The 25,075-nt window shown below is 36.6% G+C and overlaps 1 protein-coding gene and 1 long non-coding RNA gene across 3 annotated transcripts in view; one reads left to right on the top strand and one right to left on the bottom strand.

Annotated features, from left to right (window-relative positions):
* Positions 1–25,075, bottom strand: part of LOC106165494 (homeobox protein Hox-A3) — a 104,840-nt gene that overhangs the window by 13,918 nt on the left and 65,847 nt on the right. Inside the window, exon 6 of one of the 2 annotated variants that reach the window (XM_087016431.1) lies at positions 6,244–6,791. In XM_087016431.1, coding sequence (XP_086872557.1) covers positions 6,244–6,694 — 451 coding nt within the window. In that variant the 5' untranslated portion in view covers positions 6,695–6,791. Of the gene's footprint in view, positions 1–6,243; positions 6,792–25,075 lie in introns of those variants that run through there. The other variant, XM_087016432.1, reaches the window with a different exon arrangement.
* On the top strand, positions 7,011–11,333 carry LOC106165497 (uncharacterized). Its single transcript, XR_001238710.2, has 2 exons — positions 7,011–7,181; positions 10,997–11,333. It is a non-coding gene; the product is annotated as an uncharacterized LOC106165497 (long non-coding RNA).

The following is a 25,075-nucleotide window of genomic DNA, read 5'->3' as shown; positions in this document are numbered from 1 at the left end:
ATTTGTAACTGGTGGAAATAAAAAGAGGAAATACACATTCTATTTTTTTTGCCACATAGATACTTCTTAAGCACGGAACATAATCCATGAACGTTCTGAAATACATACGCCGCACCATGGTGCTAAACACCAATCTATTGAGTAATTATTTTAAGTCGAAAGTTGACTCCTTAGTTACATCCTCTAAGATAATTAATCATTTGATTTGTTTCAAAATTACTCCCGGTCTGAAATGACGGCTTTAGGTTCAATGAGGTACATGTAGGTATAAAATCTGTATAAATATCACTGGCAGTGTTATTTGTGATTTCAACAAATGAACTTTATAATGTCCGAATTTTGTTCTTTCATGAGCTAAATAAAAATTTTATATAAATCCACATTTTTTCTCATCAAATTTCCCACTCACATTCGTCAATTCTCTCGCTTTCGATAAAACACTATATTGAATACAAATCAGGCGGGTGACCTTTAATGGACTGAAAGTCAACATATGTTACAGACGCTTTAAAACAGTTTAAAGTCACATTCTTCTCCGTTAAGTTTAAACACAGGTTGCATGAAATGACTATATTATATCAAAACATCTAGCTCGATGTATACAATGCACAAACCAACCTATCGCATTTAATTCAGGCATATTTTATAGATATCAGAAAATCCACGATTTTGACGATAATTACCTGTCTGTTAAATAATAAATAAATAAAAATAAATAAATAAATAGATTAATTAAAGACCTCAAGATATATTATCAAAATAATAGTTTTAAGATACAGGAGTCGAAAAAATTCTAACTTCAGTCTCCCTTTGCTTCAGTGTACAAATATACTACACACCGCTAGGTGAATTTGATATGACTATTGTGAATCAAATTTTGCAAAAAGCAGTTTAATATATATTAATATAATCTTCCCATAAATTGAATGCATCTACATATTTAACAAGCACCAGTTCTTTGTTAACTGGGCACAAATAAATAATTTTCACCAGCAACAATTCAAATTTCACAGTTTATTAAAAGAAAGATAAGCTCACATGAAATAAATGTTAAATAAATAAACTTATTTATGTTCAGTCTACAGTTACAATAGTCAATTTCATTGATAAGTAAACTATGAAAACAAAACACCCCACACATATTAAGCGATGTTCAAGTTAAATGAACCCATATCTCAATTTCTTGTATGAGGTTATAGCATATGCTCTCTTGAGCAAGCCCAGTAGAAAAATTGTTGCAATAGTTCTAGCCAACCTATAAAAATTACTCGTCAGACTGATAACTACTGACATAGTGCAAGTGTAGATATTAAAACCTTAAACAGCGTTTCCAAATAACTCTCTTCACTCATGCCCATAGCAGCATGACCTGTCTTTTTATAGGTGACCTTATGACCTCGCGTGACCCAAATCACGCAGCCCGTTTCAACCATAGCAGGGAGACCAACACAGACATATTTAAAAAGACGAAATGTCAGGGGCACATTTTCAGTGCATGCGTACCCTAACTGGAATGCAAACAAACGTTTTGGTAAAGCAAATAAGGAATATAATACAGATGCTATTATGCTTCAACCTAGTTTTAAGACATAAGACGTAATACGTTTAAACCTAGTTAAAACCTTAATTTTGCCTAAAAAGTAAGCACTTTTTTCCTCTTGTCTCCCCTACTTTCTTAGTCAATTTACCGTTCTTAAAACTGTGAAAAATACAAGTACAGGTATATACCCATAGGACAACTGCAAATAGCTAGCACACGCATTTATCCCAATGGAAACGACGATGACCTTGAATTGTGTAGTCAATAAAACCGTGAACCAATTGTCACTCACATTTCATTAACATTTGCAGTTAGCTACTGGCAGCAATTTAAAACTTTTCTAAACCAGGGGAAAAAAGTGAGCAAATTATTCAGGTATGTTGACATGAAGTGTCTCGTAGGTGCTGGTCCTGTTTTAACGACTGTTTTATATCAACCCCCGCCCTTTATTTTGCATACCATATTATATAGTGTTTTAACAACAACCGCATGTATTTCAGATCGATCAACTGCTTCTCTTTAGTTCAACTATTTTTGAAAGTTTTCATGTATTGATCTATTTCATTTATTTCATAGTGCCTTATTATTATTATTATTATTATTATTATAATTATTATTATTATTAAAACTCCTTCACATGTGAACTGAATTGGGTACTGGTATTATTATTATTCTTAACACCAGTATCACATTTCAGTAATATTATGAAATCGACTGAAAATCAATATATGATATAGGAGATATTATTTATTACCCAATCGATAGTATCTGTCTCATATGTATTATTCTGTGTATAAATATATTCTTACATGTATATATTTTCGGCACAGGCATATAAATATAAACATCCAGCATGGCAATTAGCGTTGACTTCTGAACTGACACGCACAAAATCAATAGCGTAGGAAGGAAGTTCGTCGTTCTTAAATAATAAAATACGTCCCACCTTTCTGGAAAAATATGATCTATCTTGAACCATTTTAAAAGCTGACTTCTTTTTAATTTTTATCACTTTAATTTGGTACAATGTATGTAGCTTATTTATTTATGTTTGGATTACTTATTTTTCCATCTATATATTAATTTTTGTTTATTTATTTTTGTTTGTTTATACAGCTACTTAAAGCCAATTATAATCCGCTACACTATAGTAATATTGATCCAGTAGTACATGTATGCATTTTCAATATTTAAAAAAAAACTACGACAATAAACATAATAACAACATGATATCACTGACTGCGATGTTTTCCTGCGATACCTACGCTATACTTCACTTAATCAAGATTAAATATTTGTTTAACGCGGAATGATTAATCAGCCATATAATTACAGAGAAATACATTAATTAACAGTCTTCTGGGGTCTTATTAATAACGAATAAATCATCCTTCATCGCATAGACTTTATCACAAATTTTTCAACGGTGACTGGTTCTTCGACAATTAAATTTTACTGATTTCTTTTCTTTTCTTTTTTTTTTTAGCAATTTTTCCAAGAAATTCGAGATGTTTGTAAACCTGTCGGCTACTAGGCATTTCTCAAATGTTGCAGTATTTCACGCATTGGGTAAATAAACTTAAATCCAAAACATATTATTTCATTGCATTTAAACAATATGATATAATGATAATGCATCAGTTCAGGGAGAAATATAAATGACTGAAAACGGCATTTTTTAAATCCTGGACTTACATCAAAATTGACATTTGCATACACTGTCACCGCTAATTTTCTGGACACTTTTAATTTGAAGCTTTATTTTATTTCATTTCATTTCATTTCTATTTTTATTCTCTTCTATATCCATGGCAGCCTGAGATTAATTGTCCCACAGTGGTAATTATATCCAATTCTGAATTCCCAAAATAATGCACTGTACCAGGCCTTCTATCTAGCTATATATATTTTTAATTTCTATTATTATAATCATTATTTTATTTTATTTATTCTTTTTTTCAGATTGTGAATCTAAATATCAGTTCTTACATCTGGAGAAAGGTTTTGCTATTACATAATTCACTACAGTCTCAGGGTAGTGTCTGCTGTTTTCGTATGTCAGTTCACATGTACTGTGTATTTTAAACGATCCAGATCTGTAGAAAATACGGTCTTTCACGCTTCAGGAAGAGAGAGAGAGAGAGTGAGAGAGAGAGAGAGAGAGAGAGAGAGAGAGAGGGTGACATGGACAGTGACATCTGACCGTAGTCGTCTTAAGCACGTCGTCACAACATCCCAACAATGTCGGCCATTGTGTGCAGGCTGGTATCAATATTGTCCTCCTCTCTGCACGTCACAGTCGCATTTGCTTCACTCAGTTGCACACTCACAATAAAATAGACCAGACTTATTTTCTACTTCCTAGGCGACCTGAGAGTCCTACAATTATCATGAAACTCGAAAATTAAGCCGACACACAAATATTTCACGCTATTTATTTATTTATTGAAGCGGCGATAGCACTTACGATTATTAAAATATGTGAATGATGAGAAAGATACATGCCTTTTTTTCTTTTGTTTGCATTTTAATGCATTTCTCAATGTCTCAGATACGTTACGTAAGCTCTTACGAGTTATGTCAAAAGGAACAGAAAAATGTGCACAATGCGGAGTTGTGAGTTTTGTTAAAAATAAACACGGAAGTAAAGGAGGATAACAAAAATAATGAATGTGTCATCTTTGATCTGGAAAAACGCACAATAGTCATCATCCAACGCGAATGGAAAATGAAAAATTAAATAATTATACAACTCACGTCACACGAGCACCGTATTTAACAAATGTAAATAATAAATTATTATTATTTTTCATAATGACGAAAAACATGCTTTGATATGAAAGTAAAACTATACACCGAAACTCTGTTCAAAATGGGTAGAATTCACCAAGCACCGCAGAAATAAAATCACCCACGAGGAATAATAACACAGCGGGATTGACATAAACCTGGTCAACACTATCCATAATTCCTTTTCTACGAAATAATAATTTACACAATCAAATCCCAGGAATCGAGAAGAAATATATATTCACAAATCACCGTGCTATCTTTCCACCAGCCTTGCGGACCAGTTTCGCAATGGCTGGCACAGAAACAATATAGAAATCCCCGAGCCCTCCATACACTGCAGAATATTTTGCTTGAACTTTCGAGGCATCTGTGTATCGTCAGTTTTGCTTGTTCTACATTCCAAGACAAATTAGGGCTTGCACTACAGCGAGAGCGTGGAGTGGCCTGAATATTATAACCCTGGCTACGGGTCCCAGACTGTCACTTCCATTTTACGTCTATTTTCTCTCTCATTAAATATACAGTGCACGAGAATTGCGTAAAATAGGAGCTGTTTAACTGTGCATTCTAATTTAAATAACGAAATGTATTCACTTTTGACAAATTAAACGTGTTTCATATAATGTGATCCATGTAATTTTAAGATTCACGTAATATTTTTGCAGACCTTGTTATCTTGAGAGCATTTCAGTAGGCTGTCTTCAAGTTTAATATCATTCTAAAATGGATCTTATTGTTACAAAATCAAATCAAACCAAATCAAATTTCACGTAGGAATCAACATGGAATTTTTAAAGAAATTTAATTAAATACCATCCATATTTTAATATAAGGAAATAAAAAATGTTGAAAAATTATATACAATTAAAACAACTCTAGAAGGCCCAAATTTAAAATGCTGGTTCAGGACGAAAACATTTCCCAGATGATACTCAATCGTCTATATTTATAATTATGCAACTTTTTATAAGGTTTAACTTTTTATAAGGTTTAGACTGCATACATGTACAGTAACATCAGGGTTAATGGTGTCTTCATCTTCAATCACTATCCACAAAACAGTGAGTAGAAATAAGCAGAAATATATCTCTTTTTAACGTACAAATACAGCTATGTCTGGACTGTTTTCCATCATCAGAATAAAAAACCAAGGAGTTAAATAATTGTATTACAATACATATAATTCGATGCTTTGGGGGACGTGGAACCATGATGCTACTGTAGAAGAATATAGTTATTATTTTGCATTTAACTGATGAATTGAAAGGACTGATCTAAATGAAGTACTAGGAATTTTGTATCACTTGTTGAGAGCATAGACCTACACGAGTTAACTGTTGAATACCACGGCATGTCCAACTATATTGCTTTGTCACCTACACACAGCCACTTGTGCAAAGAGCTGTACCTAGACACCCACATAATATACAATACGAACACTGTGATGTATAATCAGTCATGTAAACTGTCAAAGTTTGCCAATGGCTGTACACGACAATGCGCACCGTAAGCATTCTCTGAGAAATAATCGTCAGGCTTACCTCTTTAAAAAGATGGGAGCCGAAGAGTGTAGCACAAACCCGGAAAAGACGCACGTAAAATCCTTCCAAATAGCCTTATAGATTTACAGTATCTCTTATTGAAAGGAACCAGTGAACCTAGGCATGATTCTGCACATTCAGGGAAACCAAGAGCCTCCGAGAAAGGCTCCTAGACTGAAAGAGTTGCAGAAAAGCCAACTCCACACAGACAACCCCTACTTCCGTCAGCTGAGGATTAATGAGAGCGGGTCAAACAGGCAGCCCCGTGTATATCATTACTGGATTTACAGGGCAAACGTTAAGGCTGGCTAGCTCAGCAACAAGTCATCGATCATTTTTACCAGTACCCCAACAACAAACACTACATACCTGATATCTGGGACATCTGTCGCTTTGAATTTTGGCGGGATTCTCTCATCCACGGGTAGATTTCGGCAGGTTTAGGAGGCCCTCCTCCCGGTGGCTGGCCGGCCTCCCCGGGGGGCGACTCGGGGACCGAACAGACAGGGGTGTGCCCCCCACTACCCCCGCTTCCACCTCCTCCACCGCCTCCGCCGCCGTCGTCTTGCATGCAAGCATTAGAGTAATAGTCCGAGTTAGTTTGACTATTTGAAGAATTGATGGGCTGAAGAAGACAATTTGTTCGATAGTGCTCCACGGCCATGGTCGGACTCCCACCGTTAAAATGTTGGTTATCGTACGCATAGCCGTTATGGTGAAAGTATCCCGGGTAGGGCTGGACAGAGGGGTCGTAATAGACTTTCTGCATCTCTCGACTTGTAAAATTTATTTCACTCTGACATGAGCCACTGCGGGACATGCTTCAGGTCTTGAGAGCAGACGGGAGGGGTCACGTGGATCAGCTCCACCAATCAGCGGTCGTGCTTGGCTGCTCCTTCTTGTTTATTTACAAGCGTCTGAAAATAAAAATCATGCTGGATTAGAGTAAACTGCGGCGCAACTTTGACATCAATTATGTTCTAAACACACATAAATCAAGACTCAAACCCGTCAGGGAGAGCAGTAGGTCTAGCTGCGTTGCGTTAAACAGACGCTGAGTTATGAATTTAACCAACTTTTAAAGTCACCGGTAGTACACACAAATATTGGCTGTGTTCCGAGGTAGATCCTATTTCTATGGACTTAAGACACGGCATATCTTGTAGAGAGGCGACCGACTGTTAACACAACGCAGAACATCATATGGATCTACAGCTACTGATGTATCATCGTGTTTTCTATCTTTCTCCGAGCAAAGGTCCATTTTCCAGTTAACCGCACGCCAAGGCATCAGCGCGCCCCGTGAGGTAGGTAAGAAAAGAATACAACAGAAGCCTCTACGTTAGGACGTTCGAAATCTCCTGTGAAACGAACAAGAACGTCGAAATGTCCATAATCTTCAAGCGATAAGTGCAATATCTCACATCTCCAGCGACCTCGGGAGACTTGGAAAGTATCATGAGTCTTGTAACGTGTCAGTTTCAGATTTGTGAGTGTGTGAAACGATCAGAAAATTAACGATTCTCCGGGGGGTTTCTTAGGAGATTCAGCGGGCTAACGAGCTGAGTCTGATCGCGCGGTGGTTCGGTACAGTACGTCTCTCTGTTGCCAATTGGATAAACACTTTTGAATCATCAAGTCTTGCTATTATCACTAAATTTAAAATCCCATTTTGTTAAAGTCTGAGCTTAAAAACTCCTCACTTGCCTTTAACGTAAAACGACTAATTACAAGGGATACTTGGGATACTCGGGGAAAACAAAGAAAAAAAGACCCGTCGCCCGCATCAATTAAGTATCCTGCGTGTCAGGTCATCTTTTTAAGATATGCTCCGATTTCAGATCCTTTTCTTTCAAAATTACACGTTACGGGACGTACGGACTAGTGTATGCTATCTGAGGGCGCCTCATCTGAGCCCCCATATCCTTCAATTTACTTCGAAATAATACGTAACACTCTGCGTTTGATGTGACCGTGTCGGTATCACTTTAACGCAGTCTTGTCACGCCCCTGAGTGATATACTGGCTTGAAATTTGAGACCAGATATTCCCCGCTTATTCATTGCTGGGTCCCCCTTTGCCTTTCTGCAACTCAGAGGTATTAGCAAAGGGACACAATGGGGCAATTTTGACTGATTTCTAGCATTCTTGACTTATTGAATGCGAGGAAATACTATGGTCTTTCGTGCGAGACTTCATCGTATGTTGTAAAATGACACTTAAGCATGCATGCATCTTGTTCATGATTCTAACACCAAAATATTTGTCATTTAAGTGCTTCAGATTGATGAGAGTGGTTTGAATAATTCAAGTTCACGGCGGAACATATTTTAAAGAATTAGTCAATGAGGTAAAAATGGCGAAATTAGTTTTCATGAACCAAGTGTATATATATATATATGTACATGTACCTATTTACTGTCTGTATACTGTTTCGTTTCGTGTTAACTGTCATTTAAATGCACACCAATTAGAGCGTGACCCGTACGCCTGTGTGCTTATATTATGTGAAATATGGCCCTGAAGATACAATTTTAAAGGTCATGTTAACCCCCCTCCCCGAAGATATTATACGCCATTGTGGCTAAATTATTATTATTATTATTATTATTATTATTATTTTTATTTTTATTTTTTTTTTTCGGGGGGGGGGGGGGTTAAGCTAGCTCCATTATCAGATTTGAAATAAATCAGATTCGTTATGATTACTGAACAATAAAGAAAATATTCGCGCTTGTTTAAAAATTACGCGCGTTTTACTAAATAAAACAGCGCTGACGGTAGTAGGGGCCTGGTAGTTGCTGAACCACACACGTCAGAGAACATTTTAAAATATTAGGAAATCATGGCTTTTTAGACAGCAGGTATTTCATCAGTGTGCATTACTACGGAAACAAATGAAATACGTTTAATTACAACTAAGAAACCTCAATGACAAAAATGCTATAGCAATTACCGCTACAATTTGCAACTCTGCATGCCTTGGTGATACACATACTATTCAGTCTTTTACGTGAGGGTAAGCGATTATTTTTTAATCAAGTGAATCGACACCTTTCAACACCGAAAACTGACGCACTTCACCGAAAAATACGGGTTATTTATTGATGAGATTATCAAACTGTAGTGTTTTATGTGGCTTAATAATGCCATGGGAAACAACGGCACGACCCCAAAAAATCAATGGCAATAGCATGCCGCATGTTGCACTACCGAATGAGTAGTACCAAATTGAGCGAACACACCCTGTGGCAAGAGTGTAACCCCCTTATGTACGTTGCATTACAACTTGTATTATTCCCCTTCGTATGCTAGGGACACGCTGTGAACACATCGCTTTCGAGTTAATTTCCGCGGTATTTTCTCTCCAATCCCCACGAGCCCAATACGGAGATGATTATATTAATAAGTGCTACTTCGTACATAATTGAAGAGAAGAGGTCGAGAGCTAAGCTTTCTGATTTTAAGGAGAAAATACTTTATTTAACTCTAATTATGATCAATGTTTAATACTGTGCACAGTCATTTGAAAAGTATGTAGAGTTAATTTTGAAATGGGTGTGCATTTTGTTATAAAACAACACGTTTAGTTGATTAACAAGCAATAATAACAAAAGCATTTGGAAAATTACGCACCATTTCACCATTTAAATGTATGGAACTAATTATTTCTATTTTCTTCAAAATTTCTAACGCTCTTTCCGAATAATTCAGTGCCAAATTATCCAATATCCACAAGTAACGGATTTTTCTGAAGAGTAACTCTCGGCTTTGATTTTTATTTTATTTTAATCTAAATTAACATCTCCAAATCGCGGTTAAAAAACTCACCTCATCATGAAAAAGCTTCTTTTGTTAGTGTAAGCGTTCCACGAGTCTTTATATTTTAATTTTGTTTACTGTTTTCTGTGCTCAGACGGAGGAAGAAAAGAGCCGTAAGTGAGGAAATGCCCATTTGTCGAGTAATATGTACACACTTGATTTCCACTCTGTAATATGAAACTCCCGCTTTAGACTTGAGAGGCCGCTCATAAAATTCGGATGTAGACTCGAAGTGTATGGATATCCGACCTCTCCAGTTTTCTAGTGGTCTGGCGCGGTTTTTTTCTGCAGTCTATGAGGACAAAATGAAAGTTTTTTTTTCTGAAGAATTGATATATTACAATTTGTTAATTTTCATTTCCCGTTGGTGTTTTGTGATTTTTTTGTGGTCTACAAGATGTAAAAATAACTTGATAAACGCTTCAACTGATACATGAAATTGTTAAACTCATTGTTAAATCTTATGGACAAACAATATGAGGGTTACTACGATTTCTTCAAATTAGAATTCAGTCTTTATTGACAGAGAGGTAAAACATGTGACTGGATAATACTTCTTCCAAACTCTTACACGGACTAGCATGTCAATATTAAAATTTTGAATAAAAAATTAAAAAGCTAAAAATTTAAAGTGGAATGCCCTTCATTTGTGACTCACCGACAGTCGTCTCATGCTTATAATCTGCTATTTATTTATTTATTTATTTATTTATTTATTTATTTATTTATTTATTCTTTTTGAAAGAATTTTATTTTAAGCAAAAATGCCGCGGGATGACACGCTCAATTGGGTGCCAATACCATGCATTATTCTTGTTCAGTTTAAAACTTAAGTTTTAAATAACTTTAATCAGAACTGCAGTTTTTCTGAGACATTCAGGTAGAAATAGTGGTGGCAAATTTGGTGATTCTAGCAGTGTAAATTACAAATTTTAACTGACAAGAAGTGCATTATCAATTCATATCAAGCTATACTCCGCACTAGTTTTTTGAAGAAACTGGTTGATATATAATAAACATATTTCTAATTACAAAAATAGAGAAAAAAAAACATATAATGGAGGTGATACGTGGGAAATGCTCTGCAGTTTTCATTCCATGCACGAGTGAGTTTAGTAAAAAGGACAATAATCCATGCACCACTTTTCGCCGGTCTATGAGTGTGGCCTGTAGCAATGCATGCCAGTAACGAGCCTCACAAACATGCTACAGCAACCTATCTATAGCAAGGCCTTCACATCAGGGTCAAAAATCCCATAAACCTGTCAGTGGTTTTATACCAGGCTCTTTCTATTTTCAGACACCAAACTCGACAGCTGTTTATAAATGAAAATTGCGTCACTGGGACATCAAAGAGGGATCAGAAGTAATAGCCGGTGGTCAGTGCTCTTGGACAGAGGTCAGCTCAGTGATTGGTAGGACGGGGAATTTGATTGTTAAGTATCAATCGAAAAATCAGCTAAAGACTAAGTGATTCGATGTTTAAATGTACGGAAATTCTAAAAAAAGTAGTTTTTTTAGATGGCGGGATGTGCCATGACGTCAAATTGTATTCATCATGTTTTCCTTGTGATAGATTCATGTATAAATCAGATTCGACATCTCAGGAAATTTGGAAATAAAATCTTAACTTTTTACGCCAGTGTTTTTTCCCTTCAGAGGTCACCTAGCACTGATGTATTTCATGTTTTGAGAAGTTAATCCACCAATATACATGTTCGACCCACAACCAGTCTTTATAGTCATTCCCCCCTACCGCTGTACCTCCAAGACAGATTTCAAAGTAGAAAATTAAACGTTCTTAATTTCAAAATAATTATACACGACGAACCCATGTTTTCTTTTCAGTCGTACAGCGATTTACTAAACTTACACGAGCATCATTTAATACTGAATTCAGCCGTCATGTAATCAGTCGAATGAGACCCGCTGAGATTCAATAAAGTTAGCCGTGTTCCTGCAAGTGAGCGGTCTTTTAAATGAGATTTGATGAGGACAGGCATAAAGCCGAACCTTCAGTATTGTTGTCCGAACATTTAGCCCCGAGTAAGGTCTACAATAAAAACTGAATTGGTTGGAATTTGATCTAGTTTTAGTGCGGTTACTTAATTAACGTGATTTTAAATTAGAATGAGAATCAGCCAAATGCCAAATGCGGGTGGGTTCTGAAATTTGCTACAAGTTGTTTTTCTTTTTTTACCTTTTCAATATTTTTCAACTCTTCTGAATTTTGTTTTTCGTTTCCAATCCAATGCTGGGTGTATATTGTACGTTAATTATTTCGTCCATTGAAACACATCAGTGATAAATGCATTGCTATATGATATATTTGATGTCTAATATATACAGCTTGATAAAGGTGACCAGTTTTCATATGCTAAGCCAATACATTCCGATCGTGACCTAAAAATTCGCCATCTGAAGACACATTTTCCCGCCTTTATTGTCTTTACTTTTCTTTAAAACAAAATCTTGCTTCTTCACTGTCCTTTCAGCAACATAACAAAATATAAAATCGCACACCCACCACTAAAATTTCAAGGCAACCAGAAACACCGGTTTCATGTGCACATATTGCCTTGTTGTGAAATTTGATCCTTCACATTGCACATTTCAGTGACCCAGAATCACTGTATACCAGACATGAGCATTAAGAAACACTAAACTCGTCTATATTTATGAGCAGGGCTGCTTGTTATTACGCGAGGGTAAATGAGAGTTCCCGCCCCCCTTTCACATACACACACACGCACACGCACGCACACGCACACACCTCAAGTGCTTGATCGACATCTTGCATGTTGTCTCATTACGGATACAAAGGATATTTTGGCTTTTTTCCACGAAAGAAAATTAGTCGAATACGTAGTAATAAAAATATAAAGCTGTTCAATTTCTTCAAGACATAGCTGAAAGCTTTTTTCCCCAATACTTTATGAGTAACACTACTACATGGCTCAGTTTTCATCAGGATAGTTGACTACATTTTGAAATAAACTATATTTTTAACTTGTTTGCACGCGTAATATTCTGCAAAGGGTCTCTCGCCAGAATGTCCGTTCGCTTATTGTCTTATAAAGGAAATTCCAGACATTTGCAGTTAAAGTCACATTAAGTGGACCCCTTGGTACACGGTGTACAGGAAACCACAGTTAAAGGTCTTCATATTCGAGTTTGTGGTGCATCTAAATAGGGATAGTCGGGTGTGTTCAATTTTAGGAAAAATAGGGGCATAATTAAGTTAGTTTTCTGTCATTTGATCCGCGGCCTACCCACACCTCTTACAGAAGCGAGAACAGATATCCTTTCGTGTCTTTCAATAAGGCAACCACCCATGACTTCACATAGAGGCGAGAGGTTACGATATAACTTTTTTTTTCAAAATATAGAGGCCACACTGCATAATAAAACAACGGGGCACGCTAGACTGATGTATTCATGTATCTAACTCGTGGATTCTCTCGTTGGAATATTTGGGAGTGATAATTGTGAATGGTTGGATCATGAAAGCAAAACACAGAATTCAACATGAAAAAAATGGTCCATATGCTCGAACACATAGATGATGCGATCAGGGGCGAGGCGGCCCTGGACTCAGAATACAGAACACCTCTCGCTCCACCGCCAATTGACACAGGGCAGCAAGACTATGGTGAACCCAACAATTTGGAGCAGACTTACTTAAAACCAGTTGAATGTCAAGTTCTAATTAGCATCGCAGCGTCTAGCCGGGGTTTTTATTTTAAAAGGGCAGAGAGCAAGCAACGGGACGAAGTGGCTGCCTTTGAATAAGTCACGTGTAGCCCCACCTACGTTGAATGACGCTGATTGGTAAAAGAATCGATTTAAGTGTATCTGCCTCGCCGTTTTGGGTATCAATTAAATATGTTTTTTTTCCTATAATTCTGTTACTTTCGTTTGTATTTAGAACTGCTTCAAACGGGTTCGTTTTATTTATGGCTGCATTTAATTTACGATTTTTTAAAATTTTATATGGGTTTTTATATTTTCTGGATTTAGCAAGTAATATTTACAACGGCATTTTATACATTCAATACATAATTTGCAACAAGTCTTTAAAGGCATATCTTTCTCTTTAAATACAGAGCGTTTCAGCATACAGTGTCAAAATAATTATGTGGTCGATCCTCTGAAGCAAACGATTTTGCGACATTTGGGTGAATTTTGTGCCATTTTGTTGATCTTGGTGACCTGAACATCCCGGGTAACTGTCAGGTGTCGAGAAACAGATGATACTCCTGATAACCCAATCAGCTATCTGGAGATTTGAATGAGGCGATGCCTGTGCCCAAACCGACGTCAGGAAAGAAAGTATCGCATTAAATATTAGGGTTACACAACACTATTCTGTAAAGACCACGTCCTTGTATCATTAAGTGACAGGGCTGATATATTTTCATATATGTGCATTAGTACATGTATACTCTCGCTCATAAAACAAGATTTACAGCCATCTACAGCCATTTATCTGGCTTTACCCTGCCTCCTTCAAACCCCCCCCCCAAAAAAAAAAAAAAACAAAAAACAAAAAGTGCGCCACAAACAAAAACGCACAGATACACGTTCGCAAACGTGTGCACACACACACACACACACACACACATTTGAACAAGCATTTTCCACAGTATTATAAAATCTTTAAGATTGTCTGGCACTTACCGGTATGCTCATCGTTCATACATGTAATCCCATAAATAAATCTTCACAATTGAATTCCAATAACCTCACTTTCAATATTAACTTTTCGATTGTTTTAGTATGTACTCGAAATATGTCCTGTTTCGCGTGTATCTACGTATGACGATGCTTCATGACCAACGAACAGACTGATGGGCGTATGATAGGAATACGGCCTGTTCTCGTCTAGCTTTGACAGTAGCAAATTAAGGGGACTAAACACAAAAGTGAAACAAACGACTCACAACTTAACAATGTTATTGTACTTTTTACTCAATACATTTGGAATGTACTATGGGGCATGTGCAACAATAAAAAGTTGTTGTTGTAATCGTTCTAATGGGATGTACACAGGTGGAACATTGACCAGTCACGTCTTCTACTTTGCAATTTGTTTAGTCCAGAAATACACAGATATGTTTTAGATAATTCGAAACACAGCTTAAAAGCACAAGTATAAATAGAAAATCAAAGCTTAAATGTTGGAATGGGTTATGAATACGAAACATAGGCGTTAAATTTAGTTATTTTATTTTTGTTTTTGTTTTTTTGTTATTTATCGTTATTATTTGACATCTGCTTTCAGGGGTGACGGAGAAAAAATCCTTACGAATATGAAACTTCCCAATCTTTTAGATTCCTCATTCATTTAGGGTTACATCATACAAAAAAAAAACGTCACAGTTTTCCTTAATTTTGTTCCGGTTTAGATACAGCTGTTTATGCAGTTGACATTTTTAGCTTCTATGGTACACGACATATGATTTAGCATGATATTTTACTAACACTTTGAGAATCGTATGCATACACGGAAGTTGTTTTAATGCAAAAATGAAAATATAAAATATGTTCTTTTGAAAATAGCGCATTTAGAAAGCGAAACTCACAAAGGACTGATGGTAAACGTATTGCAAAGCCTGTTCATTCCATACCATAACTGACAAATGGACTGTTTTATTATCAGCAGATAATATATCGACAAGAACTAGGTGGCATTTTGTCATACCTCCCCATTTCTGATGTCAATACTCTTTTTATTGTGCTATTCAAGTCACATTCAGAAATCCATTAAAATGAAACACAGTCATGAGCAGATGGCACAGGCCAGCCCTTAATTCATATCCCTGTTAATATTCATATATCACTCCAATTCAACAAGAGGTCATAACCCATTGTGTATTAGGTCAGAAAGACAAGAGAATTAAGATTACATTATTCACTGATTCATTCCAGTGATTTATTAAAGGCGGAAAAACATCAATAATTAACTTTCATAGTGTGTATATTTTTCTTCTTTCGCGACATTAAAACTACGGTTATGAGTTCTAGCTAATCTGTGTATTATTTGGCATAGGTGTACTATATAGCGACTTACAAATACCTGGCGTTACACTACAAGAAGTAACTCGTCATAATTTGGGTTAAATGCACGTAGTCTTTTGTGGTTATTTTATCCCTTAAAATTGTTTTGATCATTAGAAAATATGAACGTTGTTCACATAATGGGCTTACGTCAACTTTTCAATGCCAGACAGCGTGACGGAGTTACATCAGTGTTCACATTATGTTTAAAGTACACTTTACCTTGAAATGTCAAGTGTCGTCTATAATGAGCAAATGTTTTGTATTAAAAAAGGCAGGCTTTGCGTTATATGACTTATGCATATATATACCAGATTTATACTATCTAAACGATGTCAAACGCAAAGACTCAGGATATCAAAAGTTAGTTATGCATTTTGGTCCTGACAAAAACTATAAAATATCAATTAAAAATCGGGTATAACTGCCCCATACAATATTTGGAATGTATTATGAATACTTTGGAGTAGACATTAGTTTTCATGAATTATCATGCGTCAATATGTTCTCAATAAAACGTCGACTTTAGGAACCTCTCGTTCATCGAAGCGATTTTTAATTCGCTTCTTATATGAAATCCTGCAGACTGAAAAGTGTGTTTTCACATTTGAATTTTTAAGACAAATAAATGTATATTGCATTTGAACCATATGGCATCGCCTGTTTTTGTATATAAATGTCTATATTAATGATAATAATTTGTTTATAATATTTTACGTTTTTAAGTCAAATATTCTTTTCAAAAATTATCACATACGACATTTTTGTACATGTTTATTTCCCAATTAATTTTACTGACACATGACCCCATCTAGCTTTGCTGACTAATATGTAAAAGTGACTAAGTTATGGTTTGGGTGAAGAGGATCATGTTTGATTTTTTTTTTAGTCTTGATCTTAAAGTATTAGCTATTTGGTAAAATTATATTTCCTGTTTCATATCTGTGAATCTTTAAGCTTCTCTAATGTACCTTTTTATACATATGAAATTAATGTCCTGCGCGGAGGCCCATATATTTATAATGACAAAAGGATTTTACAGATTTGTGACATATTTATGACTATTTTTTCTAAAGCTAATTACAAAAATAAACCAATATTGCTGGAGAATATCTTTTAAGAAGAAGATTGACTTTGTATTGTATTCACGTTAACCTGGGGAACTTGACTTTTGTTATCTTGGGATGTCGTGTGCGTTTACATTAACACTCTGGATCCTCCGACCTTTGCCGACCTCTCCCGACCTGGTACCGTAAATCGGAGTCACATAAACTGTCAGAGCGGGTCACAGGAGGGACCGACACGAGCTGTAATGGCTTTTGACACGCAACTCTGGTATTTAGGCCGGTAGACGGTAAGACATTGAGGAAAGGAGAAAAGTTGAGAGACAGAGGCAGGAAGGAATGAGAGAGAGAGAGAGAGAGAGAGAGAGAGAGAGAGGGAGCTTGAAAGCAATATTTCCGAACCGAAATCTACCAATTAACTCGGTCTTTATCAGGTGTTTAACACCCATTAAAACATGAAAAGCATACAATTAATCTAACGTCTACTTAATTCAATCCCCATTGGAAAAAGGATAATGCTGTCTCTTGTCTCCAGAAAATGACTAAGAATGAGTGGTGTAGACTTCTTAGTGGTAATCATTATCACTGTTCTTCTGACGCCTCACAGAGCAAGACTGCATCCGGGACCTTTGCCCTTTTTTATTGAAATGCATTTCCCTGTCGGTAACGGAGGACCATATTTCTTATCGACCCATCTTGAACATTAACAGTTTATGAAAGATCATGTCAGCGGAAGATGTGCATGGAATTGACAAGTGTTTAATTAAATGTCAGGGGGAAACAAGCCGGTATTGTTTGATAATGAAAAATCATACGTTGTCATGGTAACGATCACATAGCATGAAATGGTTTTTATCTGGTATTTCAACAAGCTTGTTCCTTCCCTACGCATTTGTTTTGAGAGAGAGAGAGAGAGAGAGAGAGAGAGAGAGAGAGAGAGAGAGAAAAGGAGGAGCTCCCTTTCATTCCCCCCCCCCCCCCGCCATCAAAGGGGGTGAATTATTTAATACCGAAACATAAAAATACCCTGTCAGGGAAGTGCAGCTAAACGTTTGAAGAACATCAGTTTTTGTGTTCATTAGTTCAAAAAGTTGACAAATGCCTGTAACCACAACACCTAAATGTTTTTTTTTTATGTCGCACTTTAAAATGTCTTGAATCAGTTATATTTCTACTTCGAGCGTTAACCCCTACAAATTGTTTTATCAAATGAAAGAGTGTCATCTTTCCTAAAACCAAACATTTATCCATGTTTGAAAAGAAGCAAACATGCCTAATTCTTCATTGGCAAAGGCACTCCGTCATATATAGTTAATGACTAGTTCCGACTGTCACATATAATAATTCAGTATTGGAGGTAATTAAGACGCAGAGTTGAAAATAATTAGATCAGTGTCAGATAATTTATCGCTTGGGTCGGCAAAAATCCCTGCTGGTATTTCTCTGCAAGTTGAACAGATGTGAATCGATGTCGGATTTGATGTGAGAATGTTTTAAAACACAAGTCTTTTTCGTCTTTTCTTTTCAGCTTTTGCCCTCCCCCCCACACACATTGCGCGCGCGCACACACACACACACACACACATCCAATCTCATGTCATTTAATTACTTCATATCAGGAGAAAAAGAAGCACATTGTTCTATAATAATTTCACAAATTCCGCCACGTTTTTACTGGGTTTAAATTCAAAAGAAAAATAAAACAGAATAGAGCAATACGTAATCAAATTTCTTTAACATATGCGTGACTCTGATGTATCATTTGTCTATTTAAATATAATTGAAATGAAACATGTGTCGATGATAAGTCAATGAAAATGTTATGTGTATTTACAGAGATGCTAAAGCTGGCAAGATTCACTATACACTGCACATGAATGTCTATCTGCCAACATATGTATATGTATAAACACATGTATACAGCGTTATAAATATACACAACTATTTGCCAACAGAACTGTACAAGTTTCTCAAATAAATACCACATAAACAACTCGTTAAAAAGGTCATTCTTTAAAATAAATGTTTTGCAAAAAAATTTATTCATGGCGTTTTTTTTACCACGTATAGACCTTTAAAAAGTATTTTGCCTACATGCATATCGTCTGGCCATATGGCGGTGCCAATTGCTTCAAAATTTGTCACATACTCAATCTCATCTCTTTTCTAAAATACATGAAAACAATAAAACAAACAGTAAGTGGGTAAATAAAGGAAATGAAATATATTGAACTTTGCTTCACTGGTAGGCCCCTAGATCCTTAATTCACAAAGTACACATCCAAACATCAGCCTTTTCCTATTCCCGCACAATCTTCCTATTCTGGGATGGTAACCTACAAGTGGTTTAACATCAACTTAATTTCCCACACTTATCACGATGTTCCCGTGAAAACGAGCCCTACACTTTTTCATTGTTCAATTTGTGTCGGCTACAGTCACTGCATCATTGTAAATGTAGGTCAAAATTAATTACCGGGGCGTGTACGAACGACACTAGCGCCATCTATACGTCAGGATTGGAACACTTCAGACGACTTGACCAGGTGGCAGTTTTGTCTGAATCAGATAACATTGTTTGATAAAGAACATATTAAGGCGTCTAACCTTTCTCTAAACAATTTCTTTTATTTCAATGGGAGGACACTGGATAACAAGCGCATTCTCTGTTTTTAATCTTCAATCTTGTTGACCGACACACTCAGACATGTTAATCTCGGCAAGTGCTATTAAGGGGTTCATCGAAGCCAAAGCCCGATGTCTGTGCCTATCTCCTGATGACCGAAAAATTGGTTGCATTAATCCGTTGACCTATTATTTGATGCTATCACAATCTTCGTAGAAACCTCATTCATACCACATACCATTTCTTTTGTATCACTTATTATGCTTAGGTCCTCGAATTTTGTGAACAGTTTCTAGATAAATATAAAAACTTATAAAATTGAACGGAATGTTGAAATTAGCGGTTATAAAGAAGAACCTGTGCTAACAGTTATCACCTTTGTAATCAAATTAACATGGATTGTCCCTTTTGTTTATTGAAAATAACACGAATCAATTTACTTAATTACAGATTACTGCCTACACATTTAAACATGCACTACCTCAGTTTCACTTCTAATTGCGCTGATCGAAGCCAAGCTAAAGTAACAAGTAAAATTGTCACCTACAAAGACTTGCAATACTGCATACGTATAGGCATCTCCTTGCAGTGTTTGATCCCGCTTCAAATCTACACTAAGCAAATAACAGGCCTGTAGCCTCCTGAATCTCCTGCGTTAGACAATAATTCAAACACATGGCGTTAATAGGAATCCCGACTTTTCGAGTCAGCATAATTTTGATAAATGGTTCGGGTCGACCTGCCTTTGATCGATTGTCGCACCTTGACACAACTTGGCCATTAACTATATTACGTCTATCAAAACGATCCGGGATCAGTCGTTTCATATAGATGCACTTTTTCCTCGCTTTTCTATGTAGAGCCATAGCACAGATATATCGGACATAATAGAGAGAAGCAGTTTTGTATTAAGCGTGGCACTATACTTATATGTTTGTTTTTTTTTACTTCATACCTACATTCAGTAACATCATGTTTACTGTAAGGTGACCAAAAACACAGGTTGCAATCAATATGAAGTTTGGAGGTTTTCAGTGAAACGTATGCAATACATAACCTTGCTCATATACATTTTGAAAAAATAAATTTACAAATCAACATTCTATAAATGGACAGGCGCGTGTGGATCTCTGGCTTCCGAGCTATGCGGAAATGCACGGTCCTGACACTGGTTGACTATGTTTACGTATTCCTCATCAAAAAGTAATTAGCCTACTCTCCAGGGATAGTGATACACTGGTGTGACACGGTAGTGAATATCCGTCGTATTATAACTGACCCATTTTTTTCTAAAATGCATCAACATTTTACCTTTTAACATACGAAGATGACAATAAATTTCAACAAATAAAATGAACTTAGATCTGAACCTGCTGCAAAATGGCGATTTCCCAAGTTCAATCCAACATTGTGCATTCTCAAAGGAGCTCTCTATACTGACATTAAAACCATAACTAGAATTGTCAAAAATGATTAAAAAAATGAAAAGAAAAAGGGTCACGATAAACATAATGAAAAAAAAATGAAAACAGGTAAATCATTTAAAAATCACAATGGAATGTCCCCAAATAACCAACAATACGAGTACCATGAAACACATCAATCACGTTGGATGAATGGGGATTCCCTTTGGGACCCTACCCGCAGTGGGTAGACAGCATTTTTCCTTAACTTAACACGGGCTTTATTCTCGTAGGTAAATTAAACGAATAAAGGCCACACAAGTGGAACAAGAACTATGAATAACCCTTATGTACTGAGCCAACCGATGCATTCTATTTTACTCTCGCGGGTAATATTAATAAATGATTTATATACCAGTATGCAAAGGAAAGAAACCAATCGGATGCTATTTGCAATGCACTATAGACCTACTAGTAAAATGAGATGAACAAGAAAAAATCAACGTGCCGAGGTAGTTTTTCTTCTTTTCAGCCAATTGTCAAGCAAAAAAAAAATCATCTCCAAATAATTATGTTAATAATACAAACCTCTTGTATATATATGTCATTGCATCAATGTCACTGTTGCTTGGAATCATTCCAATGTCATTGGTTGCGTGTGCGCATAATCTTACTTCAGACACGTTGCGGCATTTCTTATATAATCCGAACTTAGCGGTCAGCTTGACACGCAGTTGACAAATTGTTTTATAAAGTTTATGTAACCTAGTACAACGGAGAGACATCTTTGAGCCCACAGCACAAATTTGGAAGGCTTACCGCAACTGCATGACACAGCGAGTATACTGCACAGTAACCCTTAAAATTATTAAACGAATTGCATAGCACGTTGCAACAATATCACGACTCTTGAAAGCAGGGGAAAAAATCAGATTCAAAAAGTTAGAATTCTCGATACACTGAGCAGACATAGCAACAACGGTGCATCAGTCAAACTAACTCGTACACTCAATCTCCGTAATAAAACTAAACAGACATCACGTCATAGCAGAAAATCCCCGTCATCACCTTGCCTATACTACCACCGAATACAAGCCTCCCGCAAGCTCACCTGTTTCTTACACACGGTGTGTGCGCACTCCAACAATGATGCATCGATTCTTCACGTGTGCGCATTGCATCTAAAGCAATCGTCGTCTCATTGGGCATTATCTACTGACAGTCAGAGCCGTACCTGACCTCGTTCTTTGATGTCGGACGTGACCCGCCAACTTTCTACACGTTCACTATAGCCAGGGGCGTGCGAAGCTTGCAGTTATTGATTCAGCCGGCAATGTTTTACCTGGGTCAGTGGAGAGGTTGGGTTGGAAACTGAAGCGTTTTTCGTGTGTTATTTTATAGATTAAGTTAAGAAAACCACGACATCTATGTTAATTGATAAATTATGTTTTATTTATTTTATTTTTGTTAATTGTTAATTTTTTTTACATTTAGTCGGCCAGGCATCATCATATTTATATTCATTAATTTATGTATCTATTTACTTATTTATTTTTGTTTGTATCTGTGTATTTCTTCACTTATCCTTTCTTAACTATTTCTGCCCATTAGCGTTTACATTAATGCACAGAAACCTACTTCTGCACGTCACAATATACAAGTAGGCCACTGTGACTGTAGGCCGTTTTATTACTATAATGTACGTGTGCATTCCAATTAAACTATAGTCACAATAGCATATACTATTTGTAATTTCCATCACACAAATTCCACATCGAGTACGTGTGTGGGAGTAAGGGCGGAACCACATTTACTCACTTAAATATGAGCTGTTATTGAAAAAAAAAACGCCGGTAAAATGAAAGAAATTGGTTATGTGACAGGCCCACGTGAATGTTAGGCCTATCCTTGGCACAGCGTAGGAGCAGGTTCTCCCAGCCCGACACGAGCACACCTGGGGGGCGGGGTCAGGCCGCAGTTACAAGAAGACTCCCAAGACAGCCCATATATCTTTTTTAACCGGGAATAACAAGTGGGTTTTGCCACGCTAAGGGGCTATTGAAGAGAGCTGAGGATCGTAAATAGATGCCTCTCTCTGCTTCTTTTCGTGACGATGTACATTTGAGAGAAAGAGTTGAGCGAGAGAGAGAGAGAAAGAGAGAGAGAGAGAGCGAGAGAGAGAGAGAGGCGGGGGAGGGGGGGGGGGGGTAAATACTCAGCCTTAACAATGGCTACTCTTTAACAAATTTTAAACAAAGTTGGCCAACCTGAAAGGAATCGTTCTCAGAAGAACCTCTGTAGCAAGCCCATGAAGGGGGGGGAGGGGGGGGGGGCAGAGCGACATAGAGAAGTTACAGTTACTTCGAGTGTCCTCACCACGATTCAACAATAAGCCTCTTGGTAAAAGGTACCGGCATTTTCCATAAATTTTACCAAAATAATCTTTACGCCCCCACTCTCTTTCTCTCTCTCATTGGTCTGTATATTTTACTCTCAAGATTTATGTCATTTCATCTGGCTGTGTGTCCGTCAGCAGGGAGTTTTATGTAGGCCTGTCCGCTTGTTAGACCAACATGTTTACATCTGACTGTCTGTCAGTTTGTTTGTCGATAGACCCGTCTGTTTATGTATCTTCTCTTATCAGTCAGAATCCTGAATCCTGTCAGTCCACCGTAGTCCCAACCTACCTAATTCATCATGTTTTTATGTTAATAATTTGCCGTATTACACACGGGACGCGTAATCATGCATTTTTTAAGCTATAAACTCACACATTTAGCCCTAGGCGCCACAATTTTACATGGAGAATACTGCAGAAAATTCCCCTGGTTAAATCAAAAGTGAATGCTCATCAGTGTTCAACAATGATCTATGTATGCTTATTATTTTATCGAGATTAATTATATAGAAACATTAAACAACCGGATGAATGAAAAAACGCCTTACATCGGGTACCAAAACCTGTGTCAAATGTACCTTTCATACCTAGCAAAATAGTCAAGTGTCATAAATTCATCTGCTTACCTGTGCCATATATAAGTTGTTCGTGCTTCTGGTGTTCTTTCTATGTGCTTTACAGATGTTGTATTTGCTTAATATTTTAGAAACACGCCACGTTAATAAATGCAATAGTATTATATTATATATACCATTGTCTACATATATATATATATATATATATATATATATATATCTTACCTGACCTTGCTGTGTGGCGGGAATTTGTCAAGACGTATATTGTTCACGGATTACTTTAAAAACGCAAAGTTGCCTAGATGCACGTTCTTTTCCTGATATGCTCTCCGTTGGTGCTCATTTTCTACATATACCCTTCATACTAGTACATATATCACGACCATGACTACAACTTTTGTCTGAACTGAGCATTATAAAGCACTTCCTTTGAGGATATATTTGCAGAACTTAAGAGCCCCTATTTCATATAATGAGTACCTGTAGTTTATATATAGTTTATGTTATCTAAGTCTTAATTAAAATATAATGCTATTGCCCGCTTCTGATGCACAGGATGGGGGCTCCATCACAAACAATGAAGTAAAAATATATAAACATAAAAACGCATCATGAATTGTAGAATCTTTTTCATATATGCGCTGTCATACTTGAGTGGTAAATCCAAAACCACCTTCCCACTCGCGTACTTTTAAGGCTATATAGGGATCATTCCCAATGTAATTATCGTTTGACGTAAATCGATCCAACTTCGCGGAGACTCTCGCTGAATGCAATCAGATTAACCAGTTAACATGCTTCCACCTTGCGTCGGGTAGAATGCAGAAAAGCTGGTGATGGTAAGAGTACGCTAGAGAGGGTGCGTGATTAAAATCTGTTAACCTCGTGGCGTTGGATTTGATCTATACTGAAAACGACTGTTCCATAGGGAATGAGTCCTAAAATACTGAGACTAAAAATTATATACTAGCACGGAAATTAGTTTTTAATAGATTTGTATTATGAAACAAACAACCCGAGTATTTGGTACTTGGTGCATGGAACCTAGGATGGAAGAATTACAGTGAAACCACGTGCATGGGAGAAATCATTCGTGCTAATACATGGAATGAGACAACTTTCACATTAGTTATTTTAGGTATTTCACATTTGTTACACCATCTCTTTTACCTACTTATGAAATGTTGATAACCTGTTATTGTATGCAATATGCAGTACGTGTACCGCTAAAAACAAGCTTGCGTCTATATGGG

This window comes from Lingula anatina, chromosome 7, assembly GCF_051362555.1.
Source record: "Lingula anatina isolate TDL-2025a chromosome 7, LinAna3.0, whole genome shotgun sequence".
Taxonomy (NCBI): Eukaryota; Metazoa; Brachiopoda; class Lingulata; order Lingulida; family Lingulidae; genus Lingula; species Lingula anatina.
The sequence above is the reverse complement of the archived record's forward strand: the minus strand, read 5'-3'. Positions and strand labels throughout refer to the sequence as shown.